This window comes from Salmo salar, chromosome ssa23 (genome assembly GCF_905237065.1).
Source record: "Salmo salar chromosome ssa23, Ssal_v3.1, whole genome shotgun sequence".
NCBI classification, from domain to species: domain Eukaryota; kingdom Metazoa; phylum Chordata; class Actinopteri; order Salmoniformes; family Salmonidae; genus Salmo; species Salmo salar.
Window position 1 is genome coordinate 8,102,764 of NC_059464.1, and position 13,825 is coordinate 8,116,588.

Below are 13,825 nucleotides of genomic sequence, written 5' to 3' on the forward strand. Positions count from 1 at the left end.
GGCAGTACTCGAAGACTAGGGTTGGGAAAAACTACTCTAGGGTAACAGGGACTATTAAGTCTAAAATAGTCCCAGGTTTTCCCATAGCCACCCGCAGGAAGTAGCCAGCACCCCCTGATAAAAAGGCCTTTATTACACCTCAGCTTTATTGTTTATAGTTTTACTATGCTTTACTGTATATACATCTACTACTGTACTACAGTGCCTTCAGAAAGTATTCATACGCCTTGATTCATTACATATTTTGTTGTGTTACAGCCTGAATTCAAAATGGATTATATATATATATTTTTAGAAACCCAAGACCCCATAATGACAAAGTGAAAGCATGTTTTTAGAAATGTTTGCACATTTATTGAAAATGAAATACAGAAATATCTCATTTACAAAAGTATTCACACCCCTGAGTCAATACTTTGTAGAAGCACCTTTGTCGGCGATTACAGCTTTGAGTCAAATCAAATCAAATCAAATGTATTTATATAGCCCTTCTTACATCAGCTGATATCTCAAAGTGCTGTACAGAAACCCAGCCTAAAACCCCAAACAGCAAGCAATGCAGCTGTAGAAGCACAGGGGCTAGGAAAAACTCCCTAGAAAGGCCAAAACCTAGGAAGAAACCTAGAGAGGAACCAGGCTATGAGGGGTGGCCAGTCCTCTTCTGGCTGTGCCGGGTGGAGATTATAACAGAACATGGCCAAGACCTTCAAATGTTCATAAATGACCAGCATGGTCAAATAATAATAATCACAGTAGTTGTCGAGGGTGCAACAAGTCAGCACCTCAAGAGTAAATGTCTGTTGGCTTTTCATAGCCGATCATTGAGAGTATCTCTACTGCTCCTGCTGTCTCAAGAGAGTTGAAAACAGCAGGTCTGGGACAGGTAGCATGTCCGGTGAACAGGTCAGGGTTCCATAGCCTCAGGCAGAACAGTTGAAACTGGAGCAGCAGCACGGCCAGGTCGACCGTGCTGCTGGTCTTGGGTATATCTGTATCTGCTTTGCGCATCTGGATTTGGGGATTTTGTCACATTTTTCCTTCCAGATTTTCTGAAGCTCTGTTAAGTTAGATGGGAAGAGGTGGCGAACAGCAATCTTCAAGTCTTTCCACAGGTTTTCAATGGGATTCAAGTCTGGGCTTTGGCTGGGCCACTCAAGGAGTTTCACATTCTTGTTCTGAAGCCATTTCAGCCTTGCTTTGGCTGTATACAGCCCCAGTCTAAAGTTGTGCCTGTTTATATCCTACATTATGCTTTGCACACAGCATCTTTTTCCTTATGCTCTCAGAGTCTTTCACGTGCCTTTTTTAAAACTCCAGGCGTGCTGCACAGGAGGTTGGTGGCATCTTAATTGGGGAGAACGGGCTCATGGTAATGACTGGAGCGGAATTGGTGGAATGGTAACAAATTCATCAAACATGGTTTCCAGGGTAGATCCATTTTTGTTCAAATTAGATTTCTAATAGTCTGATATATGTACAGTTGAAGTCGGAAGTTTACATACACTTAGGTTGGAGTCATTAAAACCCGTTTTTCAACCACTCAAGTGGTTTTTCAACCACAGCAAGTCGGTTAGGACATCTACTTTGTGCATGACACAAGTCATTTTTTCAACAATTGTTTACTGACAAGTTATTTCACTTATAACTCACTGTATCACAATTCCAGTGGGTCAGAAGTTTACGAACACTAAGTTGACTGTGCCTTTAAACAGCTTGGTAAAATCCAGAAAATGATGTCATGGCTTTAGATGCTTCTTATAGGCTAATTGACATCATTTCAGTCCATTGGAGGTGTACCTGTGGATGTATTTCAAGGCCTACCTTCAAACTCAGTGCCTCTTTGCTGGACATCATGGGAAAATCAAAAGAAATCAGCCAACACCTCAGAAATAAAATTGTAGACCTCCACAAGTCTGGTTCATCCTTGGGAGCAATTTCCAAACACCTGAAGGTACCACGTTCATCTGTACAAACAATAGTATGCAAGTATAAACACCATGGGACCACGCAGCCGTCCTAATGCTCAGGAAGGAGACGCGTTCTGTCTCCTAGAGATGAACGTACTTTGGTGCGAAAAGTACAAATCAATCCCAGAACAACAGCAAAGGACCTTGTGAAGATGCTGGAGGAAAGGGGTACAACGGTATCTATATCCACAGTAAAACAAGTCTTACATCGACATAACCTGAAAGGCCGCTCAGCAAGGAAGAAGCCACTGCTCCAAACCCGCCATAAAAAAGCCAGACTATGGTTTGTAACTGCACATGGGGACAAAGATCATACTTTTTGGAGAAATATCCTCTAGTCTGATGAAACAAAAATAGAACTGTTTGGCCATAATGACCATCGTTATGTTTGGAGAAAAAGGGGGATGTTTGCAAGCCGAAGAACACCATCCCAACCATGAAGCACGGGGGTGGCAGTATCATGTTGTGGGGGTGCTTTGCTGCAGGAGGGATATGTACTGTTCACAAAATAGATGGCATCATGAGGTAGGAAAATTATGTGGATATATTGAAGCAACATCTCAAGATATCAGTCAGAGAGTTAAAGCTTGGTCGCAAATGGGTCTTCCAAATGGACAATGACACAAAGTATACTTCCAAAGTTGTCAAAATGGCTTAAGGACAACAAAGTCAAGGTATTGGTGTGGCCATCACAAAGCTCTGACCTCAATCCCATAGAAAATTTGTGGGCAGAACTGAAAAAGCTTATGCGAGCAAGAAGGCCTACAAACCTGACTCAGTTACACCAGCTCTGTCATGAGGAATGGGCCAAAATTCACACAACTTATTTTAGGAAGCTTGTGGAAGGCTACCTGAAATGTTTGACCCAAGTTAAACAATTTAAAGGCAATACTACCAAATACTAATTGAGTGTATGTAAACTTCTGACCCACTGGGAATGTGATGAAAGAAATAAAAGCTGAAATAAATAATACTCTCTACTATTATTCTGACATTTCACATTCTTGAAATAAAGTGGTGATCCTAACTGACCTAAAACGGAATTTTTACTTGGATTAAATGTCAGGAATTGTGAAAAACAGAGTTTTTAAATGTATTTGGCTAAGGTGTATGTAAACTTCCGACTTCAACTGTATATATTTAAAGATTTGATAATCATTTGCAGTGTGCAGACTAAGAAACCAGGTCAGGTTGACAGTATTAATCAGTGTTGTGTCAGAGAAGCATTATTTAACTAGGCCAGTCAGTTAAGAACTTCTTATTCTTATTTTACAATGACGGCCTTCCCCGGCCAAACTCTCCCCTAACCCGGACGACACTGGGCCAATTCTGCGCAGCCCTATGGGACTCCCGATCATGGCCGGTTGTGATACAGCCCGGGATCGAACCAGGGTCTGTAGTGATGCATCTAGTACTGCCTTAGACCACTGTGCCACTCGGGAGCCCCAACATGTATTGTCATAAGTAATTGGGAGGAAATTATTTCAGATTTCCTTTCTTACCACAGAAACCGGAGGATTGTTGTAACGGTGTTATACCAGGATACCCACGGCCCTTTGGTCTGACACGTAACCAGCCCCTTGAGCCCATTTTATGTATCCCAGGGGTCAGAGACAGAGACTAATAACTGGCTAACTGACTGATTTTAAGGAAGCGCAAGTCTGATGGGCCTCTCATGCCACATTACCATTTAACTAGATAGCTGGCTTTCCCAAGAGTTCCCTTTTTGTGACAATACACTTTTTCATCTTCAGTCTCTAGGTCATTCTCTAACATACCCCCCCATCTTTTCCATACCTCTCTCATCCTTTCTAAAACTCCTTTTGTCATATCTATACTGAAATCCAGGGTTTCCTGATTTCTTTGGTTCCTTCGTGATGAAGGAGACTTCGCATTGCGAGTGTGGTAACACAAGACTATCTAAACTGTAAATGTCCTGCTGTAGTCTCTCCCTATTTAAAGGGGGGCTGAACTCACCGATTCTGCCTGGATTTTTCTGCTTCTCACTAAGAATAAGTGAGATTTGCATCTTGGGGGTGTGTTATGTTTGCTATATTGTACCCTGGGAGTTATTGTTTTTTGTCCCTCTTGAGTCACGTTAGCAACATTTCGCCCTCAAAATAGTCAGAATTATTCGAAGATAAATGAAGAAATCTCTAATTAATTTGAACGTTTTTGCCGAGGTGGTCTTAGTTGCACAATTTTACATCAGGCAAAGGTGTTTGCAGTATTTCTCAAGTTAAAATATTTGCATGGAAACTAGGTAGACAGTATCGAGTCAGCTGCTGCTGCATCCACAACTTCATCAGCAAGCTGTCAAACTATTGTAAGTAAAGCACAAACTACACACTGTTTACCATTGCCAAAGTTCCATCTCTGTGTTTGTCAATGAAGCTAGCTAGTAGCAAGTGGCCACATCAGCAAGTGGTCACTCCATAAAAGGGCTTATGGGCCAAGTGTACTTTCAACATAACATTGGCAATGTGTTATCTTTTATGTAAACGATTGGATAGAGCACAATCAGCGCAGATGTTTCTCCGTGCATGACAATTCTCCCTAGGCGTTACCATGCCGTGTTAGTGGGCATGATTGAAATCAAAACCCAACCCTCAAATATCCACTGTATCTAAGAAATCTCACAAATCTCTGTTTTGGGAAAATACTGACTTTATGAAAAATTTACTACACTTTGGAGTAAATTTGTACACTTGAATCAACGTTTCTGACTAATATCGATGCAACATAGGCCTTTTTCAACCAGAGAAGTATTTTTATTTTTTTTACTTCAGCTTCCCTTTAATGTAACCGTGTCTGTCTCCCTGTGCAAGGTAAGTGCGACCGGCAGTGTCCTGCGTAGTGAGATCATGGGCAGCATCAAGCTCAAAGTGGTTCTGTCTGGAATGCCAGAGCTCAGACTGGGCCTCAACGACAAAGTGCTCTTCGAGATCACAGGAAGTGAGTAACAACACATGCAGTATAACACACTGAGGGGATATGGTGTTTGTATTTCACAGTATTTTACTTATACATTAAATGGGTGCAAACAGGTTGGCTGCTGGGTAATGTGTAATGTGCACACACACAACACACTCACACAAGTACACAAACTGTACAAACACACTCCTACAAGTATGTAAACGGACAACAAGAGGTAAAGACTATTATACCAAACCCAAATAATTTGACTCTTCAGCCTTGGAGAGCGATGGTCATAATATAGGTAACATGGACAATTATCTTCCACTCCCATGGTGAAATCCTCACCCTTCAAAATCTCAGTGTGCTCCCAATCCTGCCCAACTCACCCCCTTTCCCCCTGCCTCCTCTCCCCATCCCTGCTCCCACCACTCCACTGCTCCCCATCCCTACCCCCACCCCCCCCCCCCCTTCACCGCCCCAGTCCCTGGTCTCACCCCTCATGTGCCCTGGTTGTGGGGCGTCTGGTGGATTACTCTTCCTTGGTCTAGCCCCATTGCTAATCCCTCCCCGAGGCTACTGCTGCTGTTGGCAGATGAAAGATGCCCCCTGGACGGCTCCTCACATGTGCATGCTGCCCACGGACTGGAAGTGGAGTTGGATGTCTGGAACAGAAAAGGAAAACTACTCCGACAAATTATGAATAGATAAGCATGTGAATTTAAAATGGGCTTCTGCACTCACCCTATTGTACCATAATCAGAGGAGGAGGCATACACTTTAATATCTTTCTTATTTGTGTGTTTACTGATCTGTGTCTGTGCATGTTATACGTATGGATCCCTTTCAAGAAACACCCCACTGCAATCCTAAAGTAACTTTCAACCACAAATGCTTGTGTGTTTGATTACTAATAAGCATTTTTTTTTCAAGGTGAAGTCACGCTCACTGTTGTGACTGGCTTTCTACGCGTGAACAGACATGGGTTTAACATCACCTTCTTCTGGTCAGAGCCTGTTACTACATACAGTTTGTGGAAGAGACGGGAGAGCGAGGACAGTCAAATCTGGGTGTGAGGAAATCATACAGATGAAACTTGCAGGGAAATCAAGACACATGCGTACAGGGAGAGATTTTAAGTAGATTGATGAGACATGAGATATATGAGAGCTGAAACAGTTCAAATTGTGAAAACAAATCAAACGCAGGATTCCTATCTGATATGGATACATGAGTGTTACGCTGCCTCGTTAGGGAGATAGCACAGCCTTTCAGGTGAACCACAGGGGACTGTGTACACCCCCTTAGAGCCAAAACATAAAGGACTGTGCCTCCTTTTTCACCTTTCCACAGTTACCCAGTGATGATGCAACATGGGACATCATACCTGTGTCGTGGACCAGTGCTCCAAAGGGCTTACCTGCTGGGATTTGAGCTGTCTAGTAGGTCTCTCCAAAGACTAGACTCTGTGTTCTAGTTCTGTATCCATACGACGCCTCTTAACCGACTTCATTTGGCTTCAGTGCACTGTTGAGTCTTCACATAGGAATGAGTGGTGTCACGTGCATCCATCGATGGCTGTCCGTTCATATACAGTCGTTGCTGTGGACAGGGTTATTCTTTTTAGGTTCACGGGGGGGATTTAAGAGAAAGCCCAACGGCCCCGATTCATTATAAGAGCTTTTAACAGCAGCTCTGCTGGACCATTTACTCTGGGGAAAACAACAAGAACATTAGGCTTTCTCACTACAGTACACATCCACATTGCCATGACATTGTTTTCTAGCCCACTACTGAAGAGAGTGGTCTCCCGAAGCTTTCTCTTGTAAGAGCTGATTGATGGAACTCTTTATAAAGTACTTATGAAGAAGAAACAGTGGTGTGTGTGTACAGTGTCACTGTGTGTTTTCAGATCAGGAAGGATGACAGTGGAACATACAGGAGATTAGCCTTTTTTTTATTTTATTTAGTATCCGAGGCAAATAAGGTGTCTGGAATGTACAATATTTTAACTGGGACTGGTGAACTGCTATGGACTGCTATTGAGATTTTGCCCTTATCCAATGTGCACTCCTAAGGAGTTGACTGGATTAGGACATAGCATACAATAACCCCCTCCTTGCCTGTGTGTCGTATCAGGAGAGAAGAGTAAGACGGTAGAGCTGGAGGATGTCCAGTTCCATCAGTGTGTCCGTCTGTCTCGCTTCGAGAACGATCGAACCATCTCCTTCATCCCCCCGGACGGAGAGAGTGAGCTCATGTCCTACCGCCTCAACACCACGGTCAGTGACACACACACACGCACACACACACACACGCACACACACGCACACACACACACACACACACACACACCCCTCCCTTGCCCAATGTTAACCTGATGACCTTCTCTCTCTCTCTCTCCTCTCCTGGCCTTTCCGTGACAGGTGAAGCCTCTTATATGGATCGAGAGTGTGATTGAGAAGTTCTCCCACAGCCGAGTTGAGATCAAGGTTAAGGTAAAGGATGTCCACCATCATTCACTGTCAAACTGTCAACATCTACTGTGTTTCACCATAGCTCCAACACTGACCTCTCTTAAGTACATTGACCCAGACCTAGACTCTTAAGTCCATAGACGCAGATCCATGTTATGTTTCCATTTTTTGCTTCAATGTGCGAAAACCTTTGGGTTGGGACTGTTTCCTCACCCTTAAACTCATAGCAAGTTAATCATTGAAGAGGAAATTCTTCAAACGATAGCCTCCGTTCCATGTCCATGGCTGTGTTTCTTTCCTCATGACTGTGTCATCATCACTGTATTGTAAAAGCGGGTTATACCCCATAAATTGCCCCCCCCCCCTCTTTCCGTCACTGCACGTCCTTGTCGGTAACCCCGTGACCCTTACCTTTTCACCTCCACCCTGCAGGCCAAGAGTCAGTTTAAGAGCCGCTCCACTGCCAACAACGTAGCCATCATGGTACCCGTGCCCAGCGACGCCGACTCGCCTAAATTCAAGACGAGCACAGGCAGCTGCAAGTATCTTCCCGAGAAGAGCGTGGTGCAGTGGAACATCAAGTCCTTCCCTGTAAGTAGCCTACATGTACATCACAGCTAGCGTCATGAGATAAACTAAACATTTACTATGCTAATGACCTATTACAGATGGCAGTCGATGCATTCCTGTTAGTGCATTCTCTGCTATTGTCATAGATATTGTAACAGTCACCATGTGTTTTTAGATGCTATTTGTTCAAGCCTTCCGCACACAAGAGTAATACAAGGGCTATACAACAGTTGTACTCTTCATTACCATACTATGGGGTCATTCCATGTCCTTTCAGGAAGCCATCACACCCACCATCTCCGATTGTTCTGAAATCGTTTCTCTAGTTAGAAACAGATAAGATTAGCGTTCCTGCGACATTATTATGTTGAAATATAATTTGATCTCTGAGAAATTAAGAATTGATTGCACTCAAATTGGCCATTTTAATTTATTGGATTCATATAATATTCAATAAATATATTACCTTACATTCGATTGGACCAAACTTTTAAAAAATTAAATGAGGAATCCAAAGAAAAGGTCAAAAGCCACCCATGGACCCCCCCACGCCAATCCCAACCCAACAACGAGTAGATAGAAAACTGATACTAAGTCTGACAAGTTGTATGGATCTGCGGCTCGGAGTATTGTTTCTTCATCCTATGTAATGTATTCTCAGTGAAATTTGGAATATTTTGTTTTTTTCTCCCCCATTCATAGAAACAAGTCATTGAAGTTGTTAGGTTTATGTCCCATCCTACATCCTGATAATACCGGGTTCTGACCACTAGATGGTTCTGTTCCTGCTATTAATGTTAAAGGGATAGTTCACGTAAATTACAAAATGACATATTGGTTTCCTCTATGGACAAGGTATAACAGCAACCCATGCTTTGGTTATGTTTACCTGGCCACTGTTTCAAATGCTAAGTATGTATTCGTGACACAAATCCAATGCAAGTTAATGGTACCTATATTAGCATTTTCACACCTCATATCCAAATAATCTATAAGTAACACCATTGAGTTATTTTTTTAGATACTTTAGTATGATTTAAACATGAAGCGTGAAATTACTGATATAGGTACCATTGACTTGCATTGGATTTGTGCCACAAATGCTAAAAAGTTAGCATTTGAAACAGTGGCCAACAAAACCAAAGCATGGGTTGCTTTCATACCTTGTCAATAGACTGCTTAAAGTGTAAGGAAACCAATGTCATTTTGTAAATTGGGTGAACTATCCCTTTAACATTCTGGTAATAACAGAATTTAGGATGGGACATAAACCTAACAACTTCAATAAAAAGAGGATTTAAAAAAAAAAACGTCACAAATTTCACTGGGAATACATCACATAGGATGAAGAAACAATACTCAGAGCCGCAGCTCCGTACTACTGTCAGACACAGTGAACTGATACTATCTACTCGTTGTTGGGGTGGGATTGACGTAGGGTGTAGGGTGTCCGTGGGGGGCTATTGACCTTATTCCTTATGTCCAACTCATTGTTAGTCAAAAACGTTTTGTCCAAATCTATATCTATTAAATATTATATGAATCCTATAAATTAAAATGGCCAGTTTGGATGCAATCAATTAACTTCATTTCTCAGAGATCAAATTATATTTCAACAAAATAATGTTGCAGGAACACTAACATTATTTTCTTTCGTGAGCTTTTTGAGGTGGAACAACCCTGTGTGTAATTATCGACTGAATGGTAACTAAGTAGTAAAAATAGAGTCTTGTCCTACCATTCTCTGGGCAGGCAGTACATACAGTATTCTCACAGGAAGCAGCACATTTATAGATAACATGTTTTTACACTGCCACCAGACGAACCCAGGGGAGGTTAGCCAAGTAATGACTGATAACGGCTTTAGAGGAAATATAAACGCCCTAACACTTCATATTGATAAAGACCGATAAGGATACTGCACTCAACCCCATGGCCTGGCTATTAACATTACATTCAGCATGACTGTCAGCTCTCTCTGCTGCTGTAAACCCACATCCTTCCTGGCTTTGAAAAACAACAGAGCCGCATGGACAGTTTTAATAACTGTGTAGTGGTGTTATAGTGATGTGTGTGTGTGTGTGTGTGGTAGGGGAATGGGTTTAATGTGGGACCAACGACATTCAAGTCACCTCTGTAGTTGTTTACTTTACCTTGATGGGACAAGGCAGTCCTGTGAACTGCTGATGTATCCTACACCAGCACAGGTGTGAGGAGACTTTTACAAGTATAGGAATGCGTAGTCTAGCTAGTTTTGTTTTGTTAAGATCAGGTATGTTACAAAGAACCCTACAGAAGAGAAATGCCACAGATTTCCCAATGAAAGTGTGTGTTTTGTGTAGGGAGGCAAGGAGTACATGATGAGGGCTCACTTTGGGCTGCCTAGTGTGGAGAGTGATGAGTTGGAGGGGAAGAGGCCCATCACTGTCAACTTTGAGATCCCCTATTTCACTGTATCTGGTATCCAGGTAAGTTAACAGAACCCATTTATCTCTGTTAACAGTGAACCCTCGTAGAACCACACATGAGTTTCATTGAATAATGCATACAGGTTGGAAGGAGCAGACTATGTGTGGTGTGTGTCTGTTGTTTTTGTAACTGTTCTTTGCTCCTCCTCAGGTACGCTATCTTAAGATCATTGAGAAGAGCGGCTATCAGGCGTTACCATGGGTACGCTACATAACACAGAGTGGAGGTGAGACACACACACACACACACACACACACACACACACACACACGCACACACACTCCTTGTCTCAGCACAATACGGCCCAGTAGTGAACCCAGCTTTCATATCAATTACCTCCCTCCTTATAAAGCTGGGGCATGGGGGATCTGAATTATGCCTTGGTGCCATTAGGTTCTCCATGTCACTTGGCTCTGCATGCCAAGGTGACTATCACCTTTCCACTGTAATCAGCAGAGGTAGAGAAATAGAGAGAGAGATGTAGAGAGAAAGAGAGAGATGTAGAGAAATAGAGAGAGAGAGAAAGAGATGTGTAGAGAGAGAGAGATGTAGAGAGAGAGAGATGTAGAGAGAGAAAGAGAGAGATGTAGAGAAATAGAGAGAGAGAGAAAGAGATGTAGAGAGAGAGAGAGATGTAGAGAGAGAGAGAGAAAAGATAAAGAGATAGATAGAGAGGGGGATAAAGAGAGAGCGAGAGGCGCACCACAGATACCTTACACTGGCAGTGTTGACTTATTCATAAGCGAGTTCTAAGCGGTTATTGTAATGCCATTTATAAATGCTCCACTGACCCCAATGTGATCACTGTCACTCTAACCTAACGTAGCAAACGCATGAAACTAGATCCCCTACATACTGGTCTTGACGAGATTATTATTAATTTTTTTTAAATGTAAGGGGAGGTTCTATTCTGACTGTTCAACCAATCCAGTAAATGTGGAGGAGTTAAGATGTGTCGCCTTGTTCACATCCAAAAGCGGAAGTCATGTCAAAGGCTCTCTTTTCATTTCCCCCTGAAAACCTGAACATCCGGTTGTCGGGGACTCGGCAGAAGCCACAGTCACGCCGAGCCCCAGTTTTGTGGGTTTAGATGCTAACAGCGCTAATTTGAACGTTAATGTGATCGCCACAGTACAGGGGCAAAGTGATGATGCGTAGAACAGTGTTAATGTATTACCGTTACATCTCCCTCTTTTGGCAGATTACCAACTTCGGACAAACTAAGGACAAGCCTGCTGCCAGACGAATGGATCTTCACTCCCTCCCCCTTTCTCTCTCTCTGGCTCTGGCTCCCTGGGAGTGAGGGACAGCAGAGGACAAGGAAAGGGTAACAATTTTCACCATTCTCCAAAAGGACCAGGCAGCCATCATGCCCCTGATCTGCACACATTGAGTACCCAAAAGACTCTGTGGCGATCTCAATTGCATACCCCTTGCGTCCTCTCTCCTCGTCTCCTTCTCAAAACCCATTGGATGAGAAAGCCAGAGGTCCCACCCCTCTGACCATCTCCTCCAATGGGTTTTGAGAAGGAGACGAGGAGAGACGACGCGAGGGGTATGCAATTGAGACCTTCCCATAGTCTCCCTTCAGAAGTCGACTGATGTGTCACCTTTGACAAAGTTTTACAGCATCTGGAGACATGTTTTCTCAGTTTATAGAGTAATGAATGTAGGGTTTTTCTATTGGTCTTGTTGTAAAAATTGTATAGTTTGTTTATTCTCAAGGCATAGTGTATTTTATTTACCGTAAGAATTCAAGGTGTGAGACATGGTTGAAAGTCTGTGAACATTGAAACGTGGCTTTTATACAGCACTGATATAAACTTGTATCTGGTGGGTGTGGTTATCAGTTGATGTTATCTAGGGTCAGTTCTGTAACAGCATTCAGTCTCATGAAATGAACACCGAGCTGGTCAGATCAATGATTACTAAAAAATACAAAATAAACAATATTGCCATCGGTCGCCATCTTTGTATTGCACTCAGTTTACAACTATATGGAAAAGACTGAAGGAATTATTTTTCTTTTAGGTTTACTGACAAGGAAGTAGTTTTGTCTATCTGGCGGTACAGATAACTTGAGGAAAATACACAAAAGAAAGAAATAAACCTCCAGAAATACAGGTGGATCAGTATGAACAAGACCTTGCCTGGCTATTGTATGCCAAAATGTGTTAAAATTAGTGTTTTTATATTTATTTATTTTTCTCCATAAAAAATAAACCACCCAACTTTTCCAAAGCAGGTGTTGGTTGGTATAGTTACTGTAGTCTGTTGGGCACCAACCCCTCATTTCAGCCTTGGGTCTCTGCCAGAGGAATAGAGTTGAAAGGTTCAGCCCAGACTAGACGCTAGAGTCAATTTGTTATGTGCATGAGTTTGCGGTGTGTAGGCCTACTGTATGAAATCCCATATTACACTTTCCTTGTAAAATAGTTGTTTGAGGAACAGAACAAATATGAAGATTTTCTTTCAGATATTCTCTCCAGTGGGGTTTTAATGATTAGTACATGTGTTTTTCAATCTCTCAATATCTTATTTATTAACCGTATGTAAGTCAATGGGATACAATGGGATGTATACATAAATAAATGACTTTGTACCTTCTCTTCTAGTTATTTTCATCTATATCAGTGAGATTTGTATTTTATCAAATGAAAGATGGGGACAGACGAGCTGAACCCCCTGGGTCCATACTCACAAACTTTTGCTTAAACCGAGGTTTAGTCCTTTGGTTTAAAATGTCTCGGAATTAGCTTTTCTCATAGGCAAACCAGGCACAATTAGCCACTATGCTAAGTATGACCAGCTGAACAGCATGATAATGTCCGGTAACAAATTCCGTATCAGCCAACTGAAATTGTTGACGTAGTTCGACGTGATCCAACACTTTTTCATAAAAGCGTCCTTAAAGGGGTAGTTCGCGATTTTGGTAATGAAGCCCATTATCTACTTTCCCAGGGTCAGATGAAGTTGTGGATACCATTTTTATGTATCTGTGTCCAGTATGAAGTTAGAGGTAGTTTTGCGAGAAAATGCTAACTAGCTTAGCACAATGACCAGAAGTTTACAGGAACAGCTAGACTTTGTCGTTGCGCCAAATCTCGTTAGCAATTGTGCAAACGCTAAATAGCAACTTCCTTCAGACATGGTATCCAGATGTTGACAGCAAACCAATCGCCCACACGACGCCACATACGCTGTATGACATCTGCCCAGTACAGTTGAAACCGGGATTCATCCGAGAAGAGCACACTTCTCCAGCGTGCCAGTGGCCATCGAAGGTGAACATTTGCCCACTGAAGTTGGTTACAATGCTGAACTGCAGTCAGGTCAAGACCCTGGTGAGGACAATGAGCATGCAGATGAGCTTCCCTGAGACATTTTCTGACAGTTTGTGCAGAAATTCTTCGGTTGTGCAAACCC

At 42.4% G+C, this 13,825-nt stretch overlaps 1 protein-coding gene across 4 annotated transcripts in view; it reads left to right on the top strand.

The window, feature by feature from the left end:
- Positions 1-13,006, top strand: part of LOC106584019 (AP-1 complex subunit mu-1) — a 45,505-nt gene extending 32,499 nt beyond the window's left edge. For all 4 annotated transcript variants that reach the window (XM_014168777.2, XM_045706461.1, XM_045706462.1 and 1 more), the window contains exons 9-15: positions 4,796-4,922; positions 7,023-7,165; positions 7,310-7,381; positions 7,793-7,951; positions 10,273-10,398; positions 10,550-10,625; positions 11,601-13,006. In XM_014168777.2, coding sequence (XP_014024252.1) covers positions 4,796-4,922; positions 7,023-7,165; positions 7,310-7,381; positions 7,793-7,951; positions 10,273-10,398; positions 10,550-10,625; positions 11,601-11,623 — 726 coding nt within the window. In that variant the 3' untranslated portion in view covers positions 11,624-13,006. The remainder of the gene's footprint in view (positions 1-4,795; positions 4,923-7,022; positions 7,166-7,309; positions 7,382-7,792; positions 7,952-10,272; positions 10,399-10,549; positions 10,626-11,600) is intronic.
- Positions 13,007-13,825: the final 819 nt, after the last annotated feature.